The sequence below is a fragment of the Calypte anna genome, chromosome 18 (genome assembly GCF_003957555.1).
Source record: "Calypte anna isolate BGI_N300 chromosome 18, bCalAnn1_v1.p, whole genome shotgun sequence".
NCBI classification, from domain to species: Eukaryota; Metazoa; Chordata; class Aves; order Apodiformes; family Trochilidae; genus Calypte; species Calypte anna.
The window spans coordinates 4,224,139-4,248,737 of NC_044263.1; the positions used below are offsets into that span (position 1 = coordinate 4,224,139).

Below are 24,599 nucleotides of genomic sequence, written 5' to 3' on the forward strand. Positions count from 1 at the left end.
GTCCTGGAGCCAACTAAAGGCACAGTCTACAAAGCTTGGTGGAGACCAGGAGCCAGTGACCACAAGATCCCTCATTTTTCTTGGTGCCATGCACCCAAAAGGGAGATGGAGAGGTTTAGGGAAGCCTCCAGAGGACAAGGGATTTTGCCCCATGGCATGGCCTTGCCTGCCACAGGGTGAGCAGGTGTTGGAGCCAGGGAGCTGGGGGAACACACACACCTCTGTGGGAGACATTGTCCTGCACCTGGGTGAGCAGCTCTGTGAGGAACACATCCTCAGCTGGCTCCTGAGCTGGGTCACTGAAGAAAATCTGGAAGATAAAAAAAACCCTCTGAGAGCAACTCCTGTTCAGTCATCTTGTGATGTCAAACTGGGCTTGTGGCATCCAGAGCACCCAGGTGTGACATGATCAAGGGAAATTCATGACCTCATCAAGGCAGTCAGGGGCTCTGAGGGATGGAGAGAACTGCTTTTTCTCTGCTTTCTGAAGCCCATGAGCCTGGTGGACCTGGGCAGCAGAGCCACGAGCAGTGTCCCCTGCCACTGTGCGTCCCTGTGCACTCAAAGATGAGAGTTCCCAGACCACTTCAGAGAAAAGCTGGCATAAAATAAATAAAATGGTATTTGAGGAAGCTCTGCAAAGCCCCTGCAAGATACAGGTGGGTTTGGGCAAAGCCACTCAGAAAACTCTTGTTTGCCCACAAGCTCAAAGCAGCAGGAGGTGCCAGAGCTCCTGAGAAAAGGTGAGCTCAGCTGAGCAGGATATCTGGGTCCTTAGAGGGTAATGCCAAGGTTCATTTTGCTGACTTTTGGGTGGTCCTGAAATAGCCTTCCTGGGATCAGTGACTGAGCTGTGCTCCAGGAAGTCACCGTATCCAGGAGCCTGGCAAAGGAGGGGACAGACATGGAGATTCAGGCTCAGCTTTGCCAAAAGGCCTCAGACCCTATTGACTTTGCACAGCTCTGCCAGCAATGGGGCTCTGCAAGGCCTTGCAGGGTCAGGTGAGATGTGGGACAGAAGGTGTGGCACCCACCTTCACAGCATAGACCTGGAAGCTGACGGGTTGGGTGCCCATGCGGACGTAGTAGGCAATGACATCAGTGATGAAGAGATCAGTCACCAGATGTTTGCTCGGAGAGGAAGGCTGAGGGGGCACAAACCATACCATGGGTCAGCCACAGTCACTTCTCAAGAAATGCTGCCACAAACCTTCACACCTTCCTAGATAAATGATGAGCAACGAGCCGTCATAGAATCATGGAGTCATTGTGGCTGTGAAAGACCTTCAAGAGCATTGAGTCCAACTGTAAGTCCTACAAAACTTTAACCACTGAATCATCTCTTGAAGCACCACATCTATCTGAGCTGCTCTGCCACAACCCACAACCAAAGTGGATGGAAGAAGTGAAGGCTTGCACTCACCCCAGCCTTTTTTTTTTTTTTTTTTTTTTTAATGGGCTATTATGGTGGCTCAAACTGCCAGTAAACGAGAGCTGGGGGTGTTTCAGCAAATGCCTCATTTCCATTTTCTCTCTTGAAATCTGCCATTTCCTGCCCCTTGACCAAAAAAAGAAAATCCCACAGCAGTGAATGGGTCCTGTGGCCTGTCAGCCACATCTCCCTCCCCTGCCGCCAGCCCTGGGGAGAGTTCACAGGGAAAAAGTCTCCATCTATGGCACAGAGGAGCCCTGCAAGGCAGAAACTCCTCCTCAGGCACTGCAGGAGCAGTGGGGAGAGGGGCCAGGCTGGGAATGGGTGGGAAGGTTCCCCTCGTACCATGGTAGCCAGCTTGGGGATCATGTGGCACAGGGTGCTGATGTTGCTCTGGTACCATGGGTCAGCTCTGCCCAGGTACCCAGCCACCTCGCAGAGCTCCTCTGGTGTGGTGGCAGCGTGGCCCTGTGGGAGAGACAGACAGCTCAGAGGAATATCCTGGCTCAGAATAGCAGGAGCAGTAAGAGGAGACAAAGAAGCAGGGCCACAAATGCCCTGTGAGTTGTTCACCCATCCCTGCTTGGTCCAGAGAAGGTGGTAAAAGATTTCTTGCAGGACTCACTGAACAGGCCCTCAAGAACAAAACTGAAGTGATGAATTAAAAGGAGGAATACTCGTTTTTAGAACTGCACATTTGTCAGGATTTACAGGCAGCTCTGGGCCAGTTTAAAATCCTGTGAGAACTGTGACTGTTTATTTATAGGCTGACAGAGGGGAAGAGATTTGACCAAGATAAGCTGCAAGGCAGTGGCTTGTAGAACTAAAACAGGGGCCACAACCAAGCAGGCAAAGCCCTCAGGGAGGGCCAGCCACTTCCCCTAAGTGTATGGGAGGTGAGAAGAGCATCAGTCCTTTGCTAAAACTCCCTTGATCCTCCTACAGCTGGGGCAAAGCATCAAACCATTTCTAGGCTGTGAGTTATTACCTTCTCAGGATGGTTGGAGCAACCTGAATGTCTCTGGAGATGATAGATTGGCAAAGTCAGCCTGCAAACTGAGCCCAACCACCCTGTCTTGGCTCCCATCCTCCTGGTTCTGGGAACTAGGCATTAATGGGTGTAAATTCCTGTAACCTCCCCTGCTCTTCCTTCAAAAACATCATCAGCTGTTGGCAGCAAGTGGCAGCACTGGGAGCTGCCAAGTCCTGACTTACCTCCAAGGTGCTTGGCTTCTCTGTCACGACTGGGATGTAGTAGAACTGCAGGTTCAGCCTGGGAGTCAGGAAAACTCGACGTGTTTCTCGTTTCCTTCAAATGGAGAAACAAATAGTTGTGTCACAAGGGGAAGGTAGAAGAAAACATCTCTTGGCCAACGCTGGGCAGTGCCTGGACACCACAGCTGATCAGCAGCAAGAGCTTGTGCCCTCCTCATGTGCCACCTTTGTACAGACAGGATGGCAAAAATATCCCTGCATTCCCAAATCCAGAAAGTGGAGATGATGGGGCAAGGGGTGTCCTGCAGATGCCCTCTCAGATGAGACCAAGGTCTCCTCTGCATCCAGTTCTGCTTCCCAGGCTTTCTGCACCATGACTCAGACCCACCCCAAGCTGGTTTCCTGGCTAGGTGGCTGGAAAACAGCTTTTCTTTCAGATTTTTGCCTTTTTCATAAAAGATATCTTGCCTCCTTTATTGATCATTTAACCCTCTCCATGGTCAGAAAAGAAAATCTTCCCATGTGCACAACTTGAACCAACAGAGCCAAATGATGACACGCAGCCAGTGAAGATATATGCATTTCATAAAATGGTTTGGGTTGGAAGGAACCTTAAAACTCATCCAGTGCCATCCCTGCCATGGACAGGGACACCTCCCACCAGCCCAGGTTGCTCCAAGCCCCATCCAACCTGGGCTGGAACACTGCCAGGGATAGGGCAGCTACAGCTTCTCTGGGCAACCTGGGACAGGGACTCAGCACTCTCAAATTAAAGAATTTCTTCCTAATGTCCAACCTCAATCTCCCCTCTTCCAACTTGAAACAGCTTCCCCTCATCCCATCCTTCCAGGCCCTTGTCCCAAGTCCCTCCCAGATTTTCTGAAGCCCCCTCAGGCACTGGAAGGTGCTCTAAGGTCTCCCCATTGCATCCTTCTCTTCTCCAGGCTGAACACCCCCAGCTCTCTGAGCCTGGTCCCAGAGCAGAGCTGCTCCAGCCCTTGGATCACCTTCATGGCCCCTGGGATGCAAAACCCCTGGAACTCAACCTCATCTCCAGCCATCCTGGCTGCTTCAACAGGCTGAAGAGCAAGCCCCAGCTCTGTCCTCATTTTTTTCCCAAGCCCCAAGAGCCAAAGAGGCTGTGGCCACCTCAGGGAGTGGTAGGCTCGGGCCAGGCGTCCCAGGATCCGGTCATCCCCCAGCAGCACGATGCGGGCAGTGTGAAGCCTCTGGCACGGGGCTGGGGGCTCAGGGGGGATTCCCAATCTTCTCTGTGGCTTCACTGGGCATTTCATCTCAGGACAGGCAGCCTGCAGGAAGGCCACGCTTTCCATCGGTGACGGCTTTTTTTTGATGCCACCTTTCCTCTGGAGCCGGGACTGCTCTGTCTCAGTGCTGCCAGGGGCAATGGGCTCCTCTGCTGCCCCGGGAAGGTCTCTCTCAATGCCACTGTCAGTGGAGAGCACAGAGAAACGGGTCCGCTGGCAGCACTCGCAGTCTGAGATGATTTCTGGGATCTCAAACTTGTCCAGGTCCTGGCTCAGACACTCAGGCTCACAGCTCTGGGACAGTGGACGAGTGAACAGCACCAACTCCTTCCCTGCAGACAGAAGGAGGGAAATCCAACCAAAGCCTGGCTGAGCCCTGGTTCTGTCCCAGCACCCCTCTTCTCATGCAAACCAGAGGGGCAGTATCTCCACCAGAGGGTCCAAGAGGACTCAGTCTTTCAGTCCCATTTCCCATTGCACCACAAAGAGAGCTCAGTCCCACACAAATCAGGTCCTTAGGGCACACCCTGCTGCAGCCTGACCCACGGAGTTCCCTGCCCTCATCTCCTTCATCCTTCTCCCCCTTTTCCCTGGAGACATTCAAAGCCCACCAGGATGTGCTCCTGCTATGGGTGACCTTGCTTTGGCAGGAGGAGGGTTGGACTCAATGATCATTTGAGGTCTCTTCCAACCCCTTTCTATGGTTCTATGATTCTAACCCTCTGCTCTGACCCCGACACCCCACAGAAGGGAGGTTGGTGCAGTCACCACAAGCCCCCCCCCTAAGCTTGGCCCTTAGACAGTGGTTGTGAAGCTCACTGTCCCAGAGTCAGACCTAAAGGACAGGTTTTGCACAGGCTCCCCAGCCCCAGGCACCATTTAAACTTGCCACAGCTCCCCAGGGCACTCACAGAGCTGGTCCTCTTCTGTCCAGAGGTGAAAGCTGATGCTGGGGTTGGGCAGAGGGGTACCCTGCAGCCCTCCCAAGGGGGCATCTCCTGGTGGGAAACAAGGATGCTTGTGACACAGAGGAGCAAACAGTTTTCCTGCATGGGTGCACAACCCCCCACGGGTGCTGTGCTGGGTGCTGGCTGAGATAACCTGTGCTAACCCCAAGAGCTGATCATCTTCTGGCCAGACCTGAAGTTGTAATCACTGCTCTCTCAAACTGAGCCATGAGAAGGTACCTACACCATCAGTGAAAGGGAGAAATGAAGATGGGGAAAGAGGCAAGTGAAGGACCTTGCTTTGCTGCAGATAGCAGAGGGATTGCAGGATAAATAAAATACTCTACTAATGCATGTGGTAGGCCCTCCTTTGGTAATCTCAGCTGAGATGCAGGACAGTTCTCTGACCCCACCATCACTGTCTGGTTTTAACCCATGCTGGCTCTGTGAGAAGCAGTGAGACTTTTGAATAGCTCACTGCCATCAGAAGGAGATGGTCCCACTTCCTTCCCTTCACCACTGGCTGCTCTTCTCCCTGTCTTGCTCTGGGACAGTCTCCAGCTCTTTCCAGGGATGGGGCTGCAGGGATCAGGAGTAGCTGTAAAGAGGGAAGCATGACCTCCATTTCCCTCTGGTCTACCCCAGATTTGGGTGAGGAGCTGGGATGGATGGGGTCATGAGTTACAGTCCCTGTAGCCCCATGGCACCAGGCTGGCACAGAGCACTGCCAGGGCTGGAAGGAGATGGCAGTACCACTGTCCACCACATCAGAACGAGGAGCTTTCAGGACTGCTGCACAGTATCTCCCAGACTGTGCCAGGGCAGGATGGATCTTCCAGCAGCAGAGCACTAGAGAGTCTGTCCCACCCCCACCCCGGGATGATGTCTCAGCCTTTATCAACAGCAGAGACATGTCTCTGGGCTGCAGGACATCTGAATTAGCAGCAGAGGTTGCCACAGTCCCTTTCCTCAGGTGATAAATCCACCTTCCACTGCCACATACTGGACATCAGGTCACTGCAGGGAGTGAGGCTGCAAGAACCTAGTACTGGTGATGGATGCTGCTGAAGTGGAGGCAGACAGAAGGTGGGGATGGATGGATGGATGGATGGATGAGAGCACTGGTGAGGACATAGCAGAGAGCTACCATGGCTCTCTTTACTCATCATGCATGGCTGGCTGGGAGCTCACCTGCTTGCCAGGAGCTGAGGATGCCATGGTAAATCTTCTCCAGCCTGGCTGCATGCTGCCCACGGTCTGCATTCACCTGGTCCCCTGCACACTCAACTGCTTCCACCACTTGCTGGAACCAGTGTTCCACATCACTTGTGGGCATGTCCTGTAGTGAGGAGCAGCTTTTAACACCTGGTGGTGTGACAAGAGGAGATGCTCCCCAGGCAGGGCCACGGGAGGGGGCAGAAAGAGTACAAGTGAGCCCTGAAAAAATTGTTTTGTAGCAGAGGGCATAAATGTCCTCCTGTCCCTGGGAAGGCTGGAGGAAGAGAGATGCTGTCTGTGCTGTCTGCTTAAAGTTTAGATCTGGCAGGTTTGCAGCTGATGGACACCAAGCTCCCCAACTGTCATGAGCTCAGGGAGTCAGCTGCAGAGTCACCCAACTCAAGTGACTCTCAGGAGATGGGGTCACAAGTGACACAAAGGTGTCCTTGAAGTAAACGTCACAGACAGCCCCTGCAGAGTAGCCTTTCTTTCAATGTTTGTTTTACTGTGGCCACACAGTTCCTTGAAGGAGTTTTTTGGTGAAAACTGAAAGATTCCCACTGAGATGTTTTGTGCAGTGGCTCACAAAGGAGCCTGCATTTCAGCAGCAGGGCCAGCTTCACCCTGCAAAACTGGAGACTCAAACTGAAGATTCAAGCTGGGGGGAGGTCTCTCCACTTGCCAAAAGCTCTTTCACTGCTCCGGGGTGCCCAGCAAGAGCAGGACCACTGGCAAAGCCCGTGTGGTTCTGCAGAAGTGCTGCCAGTTACCTGAAGGGTTCTCTCCAAGCTGCTGATGTCCCAGCCCTCACTCAGGGCTGCCTGCATGGCATGGGTAATCACGTAGCACATGGATGCCCGGGGGCTCTGGGAGACCTGAGCTGCCTCCGTGTCAGTGAGCAATGCATTGCAGATGGCTTCAGAGAGCAGCTCTGGATCAGCAAAGATGAAAATCCTGTGTGGGATAGGATGATGAGATGAGGACTCCTGGTTACTGACACCAGGGATGCCACAAGGAGCTAATGTCTTCATTATCATAGAATCCCAGACCGGTTTGGGTTGGGAGGAACCTTAAAGCTCATCCATTCCCACCCCCCTGCCATGCCCAGGGACACCTCCCACCAGCCCAGGTTGCTCCAAGCCCCATCCAACCTGGGCTGGAACACTGCCAGGGATGGGGCAGCCAGAGCTTCCCACCTGATGATGGGTGGCTGCTGATATTCCCCTTCCCTGTCTAGTTTCCCTCCCAAAGGGAAGCTCCCAGGGCCATGGAAATAAACTGGGAGACAAGAAAGGAACATGAGCCTCCTGATGCCAAGCTTATTTAGTGAGGCACCAGGTGCCACCAAACTGTGTCCCCAAAACCATGTGTTGCCATGTGGCTTACGTGCAAATCATCTGTTCCATCTGACATTAATTCAGAGCACAGGAAAAGGAAAGATTTCACTGTGAGACTGTAAAAGAAATAAAAGGACCAACCCATTTGATGAGGCTCTACTCACTTCTCCTGGTAAGGGTACGGGTTGCTTTTGAGACTTTGTTCAGAAATGACCATTCTTTGGTACAATGTACCTAGGGAACACCAGAAGAGAAACACACAGGAGTCAGAGCATGAGAAGCAACAACACAACTCACAGGAGCAACTTGGCACTGCTCCTGGTTGTAGAGGTGCCAAATTGGCAAACACCCCTTGATGTAAAGATCCAAGAACTGGGCCTGGAGTCAAAAATAGTCAAGGACAAAGCTACATAAAAAGAAAACTCCTTCTATTTAGGGACTATTTCCTGTATTCCCCTTCCTTTGTTGATGAGCTTGGGGGCAGAGTTGGAAGCAGGAGGAGGAGCCCTACTCCATCCCTGGGGCCATGCTGAGGGACAGTGTTTGGGTGGGTGTGAAGAGCACAAGGGTTTCTGAACCAGGAGAGATGTACTTTAGCCTCAGGTGGAGGGTGGAGAAGGTGCATCCACCCCCCAGTCATCTTGTGAACCTCAGAAAGCTCTGAGAAAAGGCACACTGGAGATCCCCATCTCTCCAGAATGAATCACTCTGGTACCAGAAGCCAGGAAAGGTAAAGGAGAACCTTGAAGCTTCAGATAAAGTGGTATTGGGGAAGAGCAGTCAGGGTGATGGTGATGGACTGAGACTGCCATGAATGGAACTTTTGTCTCTCATTTCCCACCAGGTTTCTCATCTTTTACCTGCTCCTCACAAGGTACCTGCACCCTGCACTATTTTCAAGGATTACTTTTGAGGGCTCTTATTAAAGAGAACTTTAACAAGGACAATTTAATGAGGAACATGGAGAAAAAGGAAAATAGAATTGTCCTCTGGCTTGCTTTCTAGAAGAGACTGCTCTCTGCAGAAACCAATGATGTTTTAGTGCCTAAAACCCAGTGGATGGGTGGTGGTGGGAGAGCCCATGCTGAGCAGCCTACAACTCCATCTCAGATGGAGACTTCATGGTACAGAAAGGAGACTTCCAGAAAATTCCCTGAGATGCCCAGGCTGTGGGAATAAACACCCTGTTTCCCATCTAGACAGAGGCTGTATCTACACCTGCCTTAGATGTGCTGGTCCTGACTCTGGTGGTGCCTCCACCAACAGCAGGAGGACCCCAAGGTTTTCTGCTAAGGCTCAGCAGCCTGAAATCAGGAGAGTGAAGCCCTCCCATTCCAATTTATCCCTAAGACCCCCAAGAGTTTGGCCAGTCCCCTGCAGAAATTGCTGTCACAGCCCTCTGCATTAGCTGAATGCCAGCTCAAGTATGGAAACCCTCCTGAACTTCCACTGCCACCTCGCCGAGGGTCCCAGCCATCCCCTGTGCCAGGCAGGGCAGCATGGAAAAGCCTTCATACCTGGTGCTGTCCTCTCCATCTTCAGCCTGATGGCATAGTCCAAGCCAATGGTGCAGAAAGGCTTGGGCAGGGTGAGCAGCTTCTTACAGAAATCATACACCCTGCCACAGAGCTCATCTGAGATGCAGGGAGCCTGGAAGGAGGAAGGGGTAGAAAAGGAGATGCCACAGTGATCCCTAATAGTGCTCTGTCCCCAACAGAGACCAGGGTGGGAGATCTACACAAAATTCAATCTGCATTTAAATGCAATATATAAAGGAGAACCAGGCCCTACAGTGGTTTGGAACCCTCCAGCAAGCCCTGCTGAAGGACTGTGGGCTCACATTTCTGTCAGGCTGAGGCTTCCACCACCATCATCAGCACCCAAACACCTCCAGAAAAGGGAGTCAGCTGGAAGGATCTGTCACTCCCACCCATGTCACAGATGTCTCAGCTGTCAAGCAGCATTCTTGAGTCCTCCTGGGGTTGTCCCAGAGCTTTGCTGGGCAAGTACTGGGATATTTCAGGCTAGGAATAGGTGCTGAGGTTTTCAGGTGGCCCCTCCTATGGCTTCTGATTTCCCTGGCTCTTGCCCCAGCCAGCCCCAGGGCAGGTTACCTTTATCAAAGCATACATCAGAGTGTGCAGCAAGGGGATGATGTAATGTCTGAAGTCACCTCGCTCTGCCTGTGGGACCAAAAAAGGCACAGTCAGGACAGGCAGCACCAGAAACCAGAACCAGGGGAGCCACCACACACAAGGACACCATGGGAATTCATCCTGGCTCAGGGATGATGCTCTCCAGGTCAAGATGGAATTTGGAGTCCTTCCACAGGTCATCAGGGTGTCTCTGGAACAGACAGGTCCTGCCCTGTGGGCATCCTATGAAAGTCAGACCTTGGGGCTGGGGATTGAACCAGGTTGTGTGGCCCCCAGCACATCACAGGGCTGGAGACTGCTGGAGGGACATGAAGGTTCTGGGAGCTGCTGTCTGCATGCCAAGAGCTGCCAAATGCAGCAGTCAGGGTGGGAGAGAGTGAGCAGAAGCTTCTAACTGAGCTCTTTGGGGACCTCAGTTCCTGCAAAATCCTCAGTTTTCTGCTGCTGGGAAAAAAAAAAATCATGTGAAAATATAAAACCACTGGAAATGCTCTGGCAAAATCCTCTTTTACATTTGGTGGGTGTGGGACCAGAGTAGACAGAGAGGAGAGATGCTCTTGCATCCCCATCCTGGCCTGTGGAAAGCCAGATGGATGCTTGAGCCCACACAGCCTTGGCCTCTCCCTGCAACCTGTCTCTAGCTGACAGCTCCAGCAATGGGAAAGTCCCTGGATAAACCTGGAAAAGAGATTTCCATCCCAAAGATACTTCCAGTCCCTCTCTTCAGGGCTGCTGTGCTGATGGATCTGGGTTAAATGGAACTGATGGCAGCAAAGCTTTAGAAGAGACCAATAAAATGAATAAAACTGAATTGCTGAGACCAGCTGATATTTGTCCAGAGCCCTGTAGGAACTCAAGCATGAAACTGCTAAATTGCTAATGAAAAATAAGTAAATAAATAAATAAAGCACTACCAAAGTGACACTGATTTCCAAGAGCTTCAGGGACACGAAGGGAATTCCAGACCAGAAAGTCTGACATCCCTCGAGGGCAAGGGAAGAGAAGAGCAGCAGAGTGATATTTGAGGGATGGGAAAGGGCTAACATGGCTTTGGCAGAGGAAAGCAGACTTCAGGCCCTCTGGGGGAATCCCTTCACATGACCAAGGGTGAGGTGGGTGTTCCTGGCCAGCTGGATTTGCCAGAGATCCCTTCCCCAAGGCACTGCTGGAAGCAAAACTGCCAGAAGGGGATGAGAGGGAGAGAGAGCCTGCAGGTGGACTCAGAGCTGCTCAAGAGACTGGACACCAAAATGAAGGATAATGTTCAATGTCCTCAGCCCTGGGATGTAGGCAGAGTGGTGACACAGCTCAGGTGTGTGACATGGGGGTGTTGAGGGAGGTGACAATCTGCAGAGGGTGAGCAGCAGCTGGCAGGACACAGAAACTGGGCAACACTGAGCATGGTGGCTCCATCCTTCTGGATTGAAAAGAGAAATAGCAAAGATGCAGAGAAAATGGTGCAGGGAGGTTGCCATGAAAAAAGAGGAGTAGCAGGGGCTCACCACCTGGGGTGGGAGAAGGAGGAGGTGGAGGGGGGGACATGGGTTCTTCCCTGCAGCACAGTGAGAGGGTGCTGGGGAAAATGGGGCAGGTTCAGGAGAAAGAAAAGGTATTACTTCCACATGTGACATCTCAGCAAACTACAAACCAGGTTGCATCAGGCTGCTGAGGGTGCTGAAAGTTTACACCAGACCAGAAAATGACAAGACAGATGAATGAAACAAATAAATCCATTGCAAGGCTTCTGTCAGACCCCCTCAGGACAGGATGCTGGGTGAGATGTTTCTGCTCCCACCACCATCTCGGAAGGAAATGAGTGATGTGGAGGAGGAATTTCCACTCTACCTGTGACTCCAGCTGGCTGGGGTGGGATAAGGGAGATTTGAGGGTGGTCGGAAGTGTTTGACACTCTGCTATTTGCAAGCTGCAGCATCGGGAGGTTTCTGCTCTCTCAGTGGGCTCACCATCAATTCTGGCACAAACCCTGTAGCTGTCAGTTCTGCACTGGTGTCCCACTGAGTTTTTTACTCTGTGCTATGAGCCCTGGTCCTCAAAACCACCTTATATCCATCTTGAACCCAGGATGCCCCAGGAGGGAGGCAGAGCCCTGGGGTGCAGTTGAATCTGCTCCTCTGGGTCCCACAACAGGGCATAAGCTACAGCAGGGCCAATTCTGGTGTTCAGGAAATGTCTCTGAGGTGATACTCACCCTTTCCAGCTCCTTCACCAGGATCCTGACCAGGACAGGGCTGTTACTGGGATTCTGGTCAATTTTTTTATGCAGGGTCCATCGCAGCATCCCTGAGAAGTGAAAGCCAAGAAAGAGGTCAGGTTGCCAAGCAGAGCAGTGATGGATTAGAGGAAGCAGGTGATGTGGGGGCTGTTCCTGCAAAAAAAAATAAATTCAAAATCACCCACTGGGATGTGACATTGACATCACTGTCAGAGCTAAACCATGCTCCTCTTCAGCCCTCTGCAAGGGATAAGTCATGCTGCTGCCCTGGCTGGGTAGCATTGACCTGTCAGACCTCTAATACTGGGAAACCTATAGATAAAGGTCCCAGAGGTCCTGGGACTGGAGGTGGGGTAGAAAAAGTGAGGCAGGGCAATGGAAGTGAAGTTTGGAGCTGTGTTTCTGCTGTGTTTCTCATCCCCTGTCCCCAGGGATCTGGCTCCCTGCTGGTCCCAGCACACTCCCAGTTGGTTGCTTACACTCCCAGTGGGGAGCACAGAGCAGCTCAGTCCTGCAGATGGCAAGGTTCATTCTAGACAACATCGAGTTTAATTACCTGTAAGTATTCTGTGCACTCCCGGTAAAAAAAAAAATCAACTTTTCAGAATTAATGAAATTTCCCTAAAGCTGCAGCAGTCCAGTTGCAGAGTTATATTCTCCAAAATCCTAACACAGGGACTTCAGCTGACTCTAGCATGAGAAGCCGAGGGTGGTAGGGGGGATATCCCCGCAGGGGGGAGCTCTGCAGAGTCGGTGTCAGAGCTGGGACCAGCATCACCCCCCCTGGCATTCACCCCCGAGGGGTGGGAATGATGTAACAGCCCTGGGGAGGAATGGAGGCTGCTGAGGTTGGTGCATGGAGAGCCCAGGAACTCCCCAAGGTTTAGCACCTCCAAAAGTGTCTTTGAAAGGGCAGAGCAGCACCAAAGAGATGAAGCCACCCCGTGTCCCTGGCAGTGATGGAAAGGTGGTTATGGGGGGATGAGAAGGGGAGGAGAAGGGATTTGGGCCACGTTGTGCCCCCATGATGCAGAGGGGTGTAACATATGTTGATGAATTTGTATTCCTAACCCGTAAAATTCAGGAAAGAATTAAACTGAGAAAGAAGTGAATATGGGGCTAGACAAAGCAGTTAAGACGTAATTTTCCACTGAAACAGTGTGAACACTACAAGGCCCTAACGAGGCTAACTTCTGTCTCGAAGATAATTAAAAGTGTAGGTCCTGTTCTTAAAACAAGGCAGTGCCAAGGCTAACGAGGCACCAAAGGAACGTGAACATCTGCACAAAAAGAACATAAAGATGTCAAAACCAGCAGATAAGGGGAAAGTTATGGCTAGGGTCTGATATCACCTTGTAACAATATAATGAAGTCAGCAAAATCAAGAAAGGTAAAAAGTTCGAGCTTGAGGAAGACCTCTTACTTCATCCAAAGACCTCCTGAGGGCCCCTGGATATTTCCCAAAAGAAGACTCTGCCTATCATGAATATTATAATGCATGATGTAATCCTATGAATATGTATGTAGACCCACCCCCTTTTGAATATGCATAGAGTTGTAATCAATAAAAGGTAATTCCAGAGTTTTAGGGGTAGTGCGTGTGAGCGGAGCGGAGACTCCCCACGCAGCCAGCGCTGTTTTGCTTATTGCAATTTAATTAATTAAACCATTAACAGGATATTGAGTCTCGGTCATTTTTAACAGGGGGAAGGGTGGATGCTGTCCCCAAAGCAGTGCCAGGGTCCCCCTTACCTCGGTCGCACTGGCAGGCAGGGTGATGCCGGTCCAGCTCCCGCAGCAGCGTGCGGACGCGGCGCAGGATGTCTGACTCCAGCTCTGCGGGGACAAAGGGGATGTGAGCAGCCAGGACACCCCCCCCAGGAGCAGTCACACAGGTCTGGGTGTGACTGGGGACCAAACCCTCCAGGCGGGTCATCTCAGCAGATGTCAAGCCTGCTTGATGGACCCCCCCCTCCCTGGTGTGGTGAATGCCACCCCACAGACTGGTGGCCCAAGGAGCTATACTGGGAGCAAAGTGCTCCTGCAGGGACATGGTGGTAGAGGAGCCCGGCAGAGGACTGCTCAGCCAGGAGCTCTGCAGAGCCCCCCTATCTCTCCTTGTTTGGTAAAAAAACATGCACCTTAAATATGGAAAATAACGCAATTAAACCCCCAATTTGGCACCCCAGATTAGCAGACACACACCTCTGTGTTTTGGCTCTACATGGATTCAGCTTCACACCCATCACAAGGAGCACTCATGCAGCAAGGTCTGCTGCATGGGAAAGCCCAGCAGAGCCACCAGGTCAGCGTGTCACCTCCTGCCTTCCACCTGCAACCCCCTTGCAGCCTCTTCCAGATGTGTCACCACCCACTTGTGTGACCTTAGAACCTTCTGCTGCCCCAGGCAGGGCTCTGATGTCAGTGCTTCTGCCTCGTAACCACCACAAATGCCTTATAGATGTTAAAACCAAACTGCATCCTGCTGCTGGCCAAAAATAAGTCAGACAACCTCAAGACCCAGTTTGGGGTATGACTCGTATGTGGGGTGAGGGCTCGTGATCCTGGGGTGAGCTTACATGACAGCTGGCTGGCCTTGCCTGCTGACACGTTGCAGATATAAAATAAAAGTCAGCCCCAAAAGCATGTGGGGTGTGGGCTGGGAAAGCTGCAAGGTCTTTTCAATCCACCATGGCTTGGCTTTTTGTCTCTCCTCACACTGGGCTACTCTATCAGCAAAACAATTCTTGCTCCTTTGTGATGATAAATAGTAATTAAAGAAAGCCTTAGGTACAGCTGGGAAGTAGCAGGGGACCTTCTCCTTCTGTACTAAGCTGTAGGCTGGAGCAGCCAGAGCATGGCCTGATCCAGGATCCCAGATGTTTGTGGTAACAATATCCCAGGGCCCTTTTCCTTAGGGCAGGTTCCTGTCTCCATGCCCAGAGGTGGGGTCCAGCCCTTGCCAGCAGTGACCAAGTGGGTCTCACCTGCATGGCAAGGATGTCAGGAGCAATTCATCCAGGTCCTAAGGGAGCTCCAGACACAGTCCTGTCTGCTCTGAGCTGTCCATATGGCATTGCTTTTTGGTATCATTACCACCACATTTCTTGCTCAGTTTTGCTCCTGAATTGTCTCTTTCCCTCTACACCCTCTTCTACCACAGCTTCATCTTCCCCAAGCACCAGAGATGGCAGGAGGGCAGTGATGGACACCTATCTCTACCTATAAGAAACACAGGAGGCAGCCAGGGTGACACTACTTAAGAGCTGTGCTGAAGGACCACAGCCTTCCAACCTCCTCCCTTGGCTCTGGGCAGCAATAGACAACTGGCTGGTGGAGCAGGAGATGTTCTGGGATTCACAAGGAATGGTGGCTGGGAGCTGTGGGGTTGGGAGTGTGGGAAAAAAAACAGGAAAATCCAGGAGGGATTTTGCAACTTGGCTGGGGGGTCAGAACAGCAGGGCCATTTCCAGGGAGTATTCCTGTGGGCAGAGGACCATCAAGACATCATCATGGAGAAGATGGGGCTGCTTTAAGTATCTGCGGCCTCATCCCATGCAGACCCAAGCTCAGGATGGGTTCAAATCAAAAAATATGATTTTTTTGCTCTTCTGCTCTGTCTTTTAGACTAGGGTCTTCACAAAGGGGAGTGGATGTGGCACCTCGGAGCTGTCACTGTCCCCACTGGGGTTGCACTGCAGGGAGCAGGAGTATTTTGCCCCTCACACCATCTTTGCTGCCTCCTTGTCACAAGCTCCCAGGGCAGGCAGCGTGGCCAGACAGGAGACAACACCACCCTATTGCCTTCTCCAAGCCCAGAACTGCAATGCTATGGGACCATGGGGATGGTGACCAGGAAACAGGGGCAGCAGACACAAGCCCTGCAGAGAAGACAACTGGGAAATGCAAAACTGAAAGTCTTGGGGATGGCCCACCCTGAGGACATCCCCAACAGCCAAACCAGTTCTGGAGTTACTGACCCCAGGGAGGTCCATCCCCTCCAGGATGCTTCTGAGGAGGATTCATTCAATTCAGGCATCATCTACAGAAGACTGCTTTAGTGCTGTGGTGGCAGCTGGAGTTGTGTTAAGATGTTTCTCACTTTGGAAGTCTCCTTTGGGGAACTGTCAAAATTTTCCTTTGGAAATGTGTATTCTCTCTCTCTCTTTGTTTCCTCTCCCCTGGTCTTGTAAAGCTCCACAGTTTCACTATGTGGATGGGGTTTTCACTAGGGAATTACACAATAATGGACTCCTTGAAAAGCCTTACACTTTTTTCATTTGTGTATTTTTTTTAACAGCTAGGGGAAGCTTTTCCTGAGCACTGAGAGAAATGCTCTCCTCTTTTTGTAAATAAAAGCAACTGCAGTCATGATACACTGGGGTTTCTTCACAGGCAGCAAAGCATCAGAGCAACCCAAACAAGAGGCACTTTGATCTAAAAACAGTTTCAACTGACCAACAACAAACACGGTGACTTAGAGATGAAATAAAACCTTTCAACATTGATGCCATGACCTAGGGGTGCTGGGAGACCGACCTCACATTGTGAAACAGTGTGAAAATAAAACATATGGGAAAAATAAACCACCACAAAAAGTACTGTAAAACACAAAACTGCCTTCAAAATTCAAATGTGAATTGGGGAGGGGGGCTTTTTAGAAGGTTATGTAGAGATAGATTGAGGGGGAATGGCGTTAAACTGGATGGGAGGAGATTTAAGTTGGTTATTAGGAAGAAATTCTTTGGTGTGAGGGTGCTGAGCCCCTGTCCCAGGGTGCCCAGAGAAGCTGTGGCTGCCCCATCCCTGGCAGTGTTCCAGCCCAGGTTGGATGGGGCTTGGAGCAACCTGGGCTGGTGAGAGGTGTCCCTGCCCATGCATGGGATTGGCACTAGATGATCCTTAAGGTCCCCTCCCATTCTATGCTATGGTTGTTATGAAGAGGTGCCAGACCTGGTAGTTTCAAAGTGTCCTGCAGCAAATCTTTTGGTTGCCCCTCAGGTTCTTTGTGCCTTGTTTCCCACCTACCCAGCATGATCTGCCAACACCTTGCCAAGGGCCAGGGTCTGCCCAGTGGCAATGAATCCTCCTTAGATATCCACCTATTTTACCAGAGGGTAACCAAGGCACAGGGAAGCAGATGAGGTGGGTCCATCGGGTTGGAACCTCCCACTCCACAGGCTCAGCATCACCCACCTGTGCTCTCCATGGCTGAAGCTGCAGCACGGGGGGGTGGCTGAGGGGATGGGGTGGGTGCCTGGCTGCTCCTCACTCCCCACAGGCATGACCTTGGGTCCTGGATCTCACCTGTGGAAAAAAAACAAAACAAAACAGGGCTTGGATTAGGCTGGTGGTGAAGATGAGGTTCACCCTCAACCCCAGCAAGGGAGTGTAAAGCTTTGGGAACACCATGGGCAGGGGACAGCAGGGTCAGGATGTCCCACAGGGAGTCAGAGCCCTGAGTGTGAGCACAGCATGTCTCCAGGGCTGTGTTTTGCTGGAGAAAACTTCAGCTCAAAGCTGAACCCATCTGAACTCTTGGTGCAGCAAGGAAAAGCCAGGGGTGGGCATCAGCATCGCTCAGCAGAGCAGGATTGGGAATCTTGTCATCCCCAGGATTTATGAAGAAATGCACAAATTAAGTCAAATTGAGCCTGATATGTAAAATCCAAGCAGAAAGAGGGAAAAGAAAACAGGCAAACTCAAATTTTTATGAGGTTTCTACCTTTGCTGTGCTGAGCTGCTGCCATCCTAATTCAGCACCCCAGGGAAGCAAAGCCCCAGGACAGCTCAGGAGCCCGTTGTGCTGCAGAGGGAAGCCAGCCTGGAGCCTGACAGCTTCCCTTGCCCTCAAGCATTGTTCTCTCCAACGAAAGAGGAACAAAATAAATAATCCCATGAGTTGAGGAGGAAGGAAAGGAGATTTGCCTGTGACATGAGCACAGGAGCCTGGGGAGCCAGCATAGGGCAGAGCAGAGCAGACACCAGCATCCTCCATGGGAAACTGAGATGCTCCCTCCCAGCTCCTGCTCCCAGGACCTGGTGGTCCTGTCTCCCAATGCCCATGGCAAGGTAGCATCTCCCCTGGTGTGTTCCCTTCTGTCATCCACGGGCACAGTAGCAACTGCAGGACCGTGATTTACAACCAGGTGAGCTGCAATGCTGTGGTCAGCATTCCCAGACCTGAGGCTTTTCCAGCCTGCTGGTTTTGCCCCTTCTTCTTTTAGGGATGGAAAAAAAAAACAACAAAAACCAAACCAAAACAAAAAGCAACCAAACAAAACCAGCCCATACATTGGAATTCTATGATTTCCCTGAAACACCCACATTTGTGGCTGCAGTAACAGCACAGTCCCATCCCACCCCCCTCCCAACATAGCTGGGCCATCAACCCACACCTCCACTCACATCTTTGCTCCTTTTAGGGTTCTGCTCTCTGTAATTTGCAGATTTAGACCCTAGTTCCACATAGGCGAGTCCTAAATCTGTAACTATCCCTCACCACCCCCAAAAGGTCTGTGGCTGCAGAGGGGGTGAACAGACACGAGCAGGAACGTCCCTGCCACACACCACTCGTGCCCCACCAGCATCCTCCTCTCAGCAGCTTTCAGAAGTTCATGAAAGGTTTCCTGCAGCAAGCCAAGTTTTCATAACCCACCTCAGACCCGTGTGTGGCCTTTATTTCTGGCCCTGGAACTGGATAACAAGGCCTGGCACTGAGCCACGGGGGTGGATTTCCACCTCCCACCGAGCAGCTCCCGGACACGGCTGAAAGTGGAGAGGACATGGGAGAGAAGGAGAGGGATCTGTCTGCAGGGATCTGTAGCAAACCCTTGGCTGTGCTTGCACAGCTAACAGGCAGCTTGGTCCAGGGCTAGGAGTGGGAAGGGGCTGGCTCCTCCAGCTCAGCTGGATGGCTGACACCAAACTCAGAATCCCAACTCTGAGGCATGTGGGTATTGCTGGGGTGATGGATGAGCCCTTTCCTCTCAGGTGACCACCCTGGCCAGGCTCTAGATGAAGTCCCCTGGAGATGCTCAGCACCCTGGGGAGCCAGGGGAGGATTCTGTCACATCCCAGGCACAGTGCTGAGAGCCAGCACCAAGCATCAGCCCAGTGGCTGCAGACAAATGGGGCTTTGCTTCTATAGGCAAAAATGAGATGTGACTCCTGGTGTGACAGGGTCTGAGCTGGAAGAGGAGAACATCAATTAATCACAGAATCATGGAATCATTAAGGTTGGAAAAGATCTCTAAGGTCATCAAGTCTACCCCAACACTACCAACTAACTAAACCATGTCCTCAAGTGTTACATCCACATGTTTTTTGAACACCTACAGGGATGATGACTCCACCACTGCCCCAGGCAGTCTGTTCTGATGCCTGACCACTCTTTCCATAGAGAAAGTTTTCTAATATCCAATCTAAACTTCCCTTGGAGCAACTTGAGTCCCTTTTCTCTCATCCTATCACAGCTTATACAGCAGAGGACACCCACTTCCAGCTCACCACAACCTCTTTCCAGGTGGGTGTAGAGAGCAATGAGGTCTCCCCTCAGCCTCCCAATCTCAGAAATTACAGATCACCCTCTTGGACCACTGCCTGCAGAAGGGAAGTGTTGTTTCCCCTAACCCCTTGCGTGGGGGCAGCACCAAATGCCAGGCAATAGCATCCCATGGCCGGGGGCCTGGCTGGCCCTGCAGGGCTCAAAATGCTGTTTCCTGCTAGAAAAAGCACGGTGCTGGGTGGGACCCACGGTGCCTGTGCCCAGCAGCTCCTCCAGCCCCTCTGCTGAAGCAAAACCCGGCTTGCTGCTGATTGTCACTGGTTTTCCTCATCCACATTCTACCTGCCCACTGGTGTGAGGGCAGCTGCTCGCCAGCGCTTGGTTTCCAGATTCAGAAAAAGCCTCGGCAGAGCCGAAGCGATGTGAGCTCCCCCTGCCTGAGGAATTCAGTTCTCGGCTCGTCGAGATGCTTAAAAAAAAAAAAAAAAAAAAAAAAAAAAATTCCTGGTCTTCCTCCCTACCTGCAAAGAGGAGCTGAGGTGGAATACACAGTCCACCTGCCTGCTCTGAGTCTCCCTAGAAAATCATAGAATGGGTTGGAAAGGACCTATAAGATCATCTAGTGCCAACAAAACTCAGTGGAAAATACAAAACCAAAAACAAACCAAAGAAACCCTTCTCCAGAGTATGCAGAGTTCTGTTGTGCTGGCTGCAGGAGGATGGGTAAATGTTGGATGGGAAGAGGCATGAAGCCTGGGATCAGCCTGGTCCCTGCCATACATCAGCTCCTGCTTCTCACCTGGACTGGCCAGACCCAGCACAGGGACCTCACTAAGCAGAAACTCACTCATTTTCACTGAGGAAATTTTCTGCTGGCTTTCCTCCCCACATGTGAGCTCACCAGGTGATGGTGAGGGTACCCAGGGCCACAACAGCCACCTCAAGCTCCAATGACATGGTTAGAGCTGCAGATTTGGGTGAAAAAGTGTTTTAGCAGAGGGTGTGTGGAACTTCAAGCACACCCCATGAAGACCCCAGTGCTGGGATCAGAGCAGAGACAGAAGATGTCACCTGTGGGGAGTGGGTGGTGTCAGCCAAGGGGACTTTGCTGAGCACAAGACACCAGAGCCCCTATTGCAGACATCCCTCCCTGCCCACCTCATCTCTCCTGAAATGACCCATCCCTGGCACAAGAAGGAGAATTTTATCCCCATTTCTGTGAGGAGGACTCTGCACTGGTCCTTGTGCCACATGGATTGTTCAAACCTTTACTGGGGAACCCTTGCCCTGCTCCCCTGAATGCTGGGAGCAGGAACATGGAATCCCAGACTGGTCTGAGCATCAAAGGGCCTTAAAGACAACCAAACCCACCACCCTGCCATGCCCAGGGACACCTCCCACCAGCCCAGGTTGCTCCAAGCCCCATCCAACCTGGGCTGGAACACTGCCAGGGATGGGGCAGCCACAGCTTCTCTGGGCAACCTGGGACAGGAGCTCAGCACCCTCACATGAAGAATTTCTTAATGTCCAATCTAAATCTCTTCTCTTCCAGCTTCAAGCCATTCCCCCTCATCCCATCCCTCCAGGCCCTTGTCCAAAGTCCCTTCCCAGCTTTCCTGGAGCCCCTTCAGGCACTGGTAGGTGCTTTAAGGATCCCCCATCCCAGCCTGGCCATACACTGTCCCCAGTGCCAGTGGCAGCAGAAGGACCATGCCAGCAAGGACTTTGCCCCCCTCCAGGATGCACTCACCTTCCCTCCCAGTACCACAGCTTCCTTGGGGGCACAGAACTGTCCCAGCAGGCACATGGTGAGGAGGAGGTGGATCAGGCACAGCTGAAGGACATCTCCTCCTTGCCTGAGGTGCAGCAGGTGGGAGGTGGAGGGCAAAGCTCTAATTCCTGTGGCATCCACACCCCAGGACAAGGCTGGTGATGTTGACTGGGGCTGGCCCTGGGTCCATGAGCTTGCTCTGAGCTGGCTGGTGACCACAAACCTCTCCCCAGGAAGAGGAAGACCTTACAGTGCCCAGCAGAGCACCTGGCCATGGGGAGAAGGTGGAGGAGCCAAGGGGAAACTCAAAAGCACGGGGCCCAAAAGCATATGCTGGAGAGGGGGAGAAGCTGATCCATTCCCTGATCCACCCCATGAGGACTTCTCTGCTTTCTGTCCCCCTCCTCCTCCCTCCTTGGATCTCTTCCCTGCAGCAGACACAAGACACATCTCATCCCATAACTGGTTATTTTGCTGTCTGCCAGCTCAGCAAGACCAGAGTCCTCTCTGCATTCAGCCCACTTCTTTGCAGAGCTGCAAATCCCTGCTTCCTCTCTGCAGTTCTTAAAATACCCCTAGTATCAGCTGTATTTTCTTCCATTTGTAGGAGAAAAATTTAAAAGGAAGGGCCAGAAGGGAAGTCACATTCCTCCTTTCAGTTTTCAATGATCATGAGGGTTGTAGGGAAGAAGAACTTTAGTGACTCAATTACCACCTTCTCAAGGGTTTAGGTTAGTTACAGGAACCACCTGACTATGCTCTTAAAAACCATGGAATCATAGAATATTTTAGGTTGAAAGGGACATTAAAGTCCATCAGATCCACCCTGACAGCAAACACCCAAGAACATCTACGAGTTGCAGGGGAATCCAGCTTGACCAAGACCAGAGTTGAGTCCCAGGAGGCCACATGGACCATGTCCCACCCTACAGCTCCCCCAGCCTGTTCACTTCTGCTGACCATTACAACAAAGTTCAGCCAGACAACTTCCCAGTGACCATGTGGCACAGCAATGGGATTGCCACCATGGCCTGGCACACCTGCTGAAGGAACAGCCCAGCTCTGCAGGACAGCACATCCCTGTCCCCCTCCAAAAAAAAGAAAAAAAAAAAAAAAAGGGTATTTCCCTCTTAGCTTGAATGCACAGAAGGGACTGAAGCTCAGTCCTTTTGAAGCCCTCAGGGTGTGAAGACTTTGGTGTGATACTGAAAATCCCATAATAGGAGGATGGAGATGTGTCCATCCACATGAGTCACCTCAACCATCATAGTGAGTGGAGGGAAGTGACTCAGGTTGTCCACTGGAGACAACACAGGGATGCACAACCTCCCCCAAAGACCTGCTGCTCCCTCAGACAGCTTATCAAAAGCTGGTGAAAAGCTCTAAAACCCAAAGTCCCTAGACTAGGTGAAAGACCTCAGACACTGACTGAGCCATGCAGAAATACCTGAGGCCATGAAAGAAATTCAAAGCCTTTGGTGACGGGAACTGGGTTGCCTTGGCATTCCCACCACCCTTTCCTGGCTCTCCAACATGTCCAAGCATCCTTAGCTGCTCAGCACACCCTGGCTTGGGTCCTAAGTACCATTCTTGGGAGGTCTGCTGAGCACTGCCAGACTTGGGAGATCACAGAATCATCGTGGCTGGAAAGCACCTCTGAGATCACCGAGTCCAACCATACACACAGGAAGCAAGCAGAAAAACAAATCCCCTACAATCTCAGCTACCAATGCATGTCCTGAAGTGCCACATCTACACAGTTTTGAAATACCCCCATGTGGCTCCACCACCTCCCTGTGCAGGCTGTTCCAACACCTGACCACTCTTTCAGTAAAGAAAATCTTCCTGATGTCTAATCACCACCTCCCCTGGTGATACATGGGGACATTTCCTCTGGTCCTGACATTATTCACTTGGTAGAAGTTAGCACCCACCTCCCTACACCCTCCTTTCAGGGAGCTGTAGAGGGCAACGAGGTCTCCCCTCAGCCTCTTCTCCAAACTGAGCATCCCCAGTTCCTTCAGCCACTCCTCCTATGACTTGTTCTCCACTCCCCTCACCAGCCTGGTCTCTTCCCTGGATGTCCCCTCTCCCACCTCCCCGCAGGACAGCAGGGACCCAGCAGGGACCCAGCAGGGACCCAGCAGGGACCCAGCAGGGACCCAGCAGGGCAGCGCTGCCCGCGGTGCACACAGGTTTGCTTTCTCCAAGTTATATTTAGTCCCGCTCCGAAACCAGCCCCTCCGCGCCTGCTGCAGCCCTGTATTTAGTTACAAACACCCTCCACAGCCACATCTGAGGTTTCCTGTGCTTATCAGCTCGGCTACAGACGCTCGCAAAGAAAAAAAAAACCTAGGGCTGCAGAGGAACGAAACAGAGCGACATGCTCCCCCCCCCCCGTGGTTCTCTTCTCCCCCCATCCCCCCATCAGTTACCATCCCCATCCCGACTCTTCCCACCCCTGCAGCGGTCACCCTGTCCCCTTCCCAGCAGCAGTAGGACCATACAAACCCCATCAGCAGCGATCCCAGGGGTGTTCACCGTCCTGGAAGAAGCCGCGGCAAGGGGGAGGCACCCGAACCCGCGTCCCCGCGGCGATCCGGCACCAGGTGACAAACGTCCTCTGGAACAGAACCGAATTGGCCACCACCAGCAGCCCCCCCCCCCCAGCAACACCCTCCCCCTGCTCTCTGCAGTTGCCTTCGAGAGAGATCAGTTTAGGAAAGTGGCACATCAAGAGGCTTCGTCTAAGGTTACCAAGCTGCGGGCGTAGCTCTGGGCTGGAGCACAAGGATCAGATGTGAGCCAAAGGCGGATTTCTTCACTGCCTAAGTTGTTTTCTTCCAAACCAACCTGAGGATCTGTCATGGCATCCTTTGGGCTGCTCAACCTGCAGCTGACAGCTCTTGGAAAGCTCTGCAACTGCTCCTCTGGAGCCAGAGTCACCACTTAACACTGGGACAAACTGATGGAAATCATCCAGGGGACTCCATCAGAGGTAGGTTTGATGTCCTGTTTGCACCTCCTCTTAAACCATCTCTGATGGTGGAGCTGCCACTGGTTTTGGCCCTGATCCTGACCTCCAACTCTGATCCTGACTTCCAACCCTGATCCTGACCTCCAACCCTGATCCTGACCTCCAGCCCAGCTGCACAGCTCAGGTGGAAAAGCAGGACAAATGCATCTCTCCACTCCTCAGCCCTCTTTGTCCAGGCACCAGCACCTCCAGGCTCCCCTGAGGACCCAAACTATGGCCAAGGTTAAACACTGAGGGCAAGGTCTGGCTCCATCCCACATTATATCACCCTCCCCAGAGCAAGGTGTCTCAGTTACAATGAAAACTAAGTAAAACTTTCATTATGAAACTCAAAACACATTCTGCCCCAGTTCTGGCCCTCCTAGGACAGGTTGTTGGGGCAGAGGAGACCTGCAGAAGAGCTGGGGGGAATACAATGTACTGTGGACCAGCCTGGAGCCCATCTTCTGGGCTTATTCTGAGTTTCAGCTCAAATCCT

General features: G+C 52.0%; 1 protein-coding gene across 2 annotated transcripts in view; it reads right to left on the minus strand.

Annotated features, from left to right (window-relative positions):
* PIK3R6 (phosphoinositide-3-kinase regulatory subunit 6) overlaps window positions 1–24,599 on the minus strand; it is a 35,116-nt gene that overhangs the window by 6,010 nt on the left and 4,507 nt on the right. The window contains exons 1-15 of one of the 2 annotated variants that reach the window (XM_030461942.1): window positions 23,596–23,722; window positions 17,003–17,113; window positions 13,559–13,642; window positions 11,783–11,874; window positions 9,532–9,600; window positions 8,935–9,067; window positions 7,582–7,651; window positions 6,851–7,034; window positions 6,054–6,201; window positions 4,827–4,913; window positions 3,797–4,247; window positions 2,648–2,741; window positions 1,778–1,900; window positions 1,035–1,145; window positions 220–310 (exon numbers count right to left, since the gene is read on the minus strand). In XM_030461942.1, coding sequence (XP_030317802.1) covers window positions 220–310; window positions 1,035–1,145; window positions 1,778–1,900; window positions 2,648–2,741; window positions 3,797–4,247; window positions 4,827–4,913; window positions 6,054–6,201; window positions 6,851–7,034; window positions 7,582–7,651; window positions 8,935–9,067; window positions 9,532–9,600; window positions 11,783–11,874; window positions 13,559–13,642; window positions 17,003–17,015 — 1,750 coding nt within the window. In that variant the 5' untranslated portion in view covers window positions 17,016–17,113; window positions 23,596–23,722. Of the gene's footprint in view, window positions 1–219; window positions 311–1,034; window positions 1,146–1,777; window positions 1,901–2,647; window positions 2,742–3,796; window positions 4,248–4,826; window positions 4,914–6,053; window positions 6,202–6,850; window positions 7,035–7,581; window positions 7,652–8,934; window positions 9,068–9,531; window positions 9,601–11,782; window positions 11,875–13,558; window positions 13,643–17,002; window positions 17,114–23,595; window positions 23,723–24,599 lie in introns of those variants that run through there. The other variant, XM_030461943.1, reaches the window with a different exon arrangement.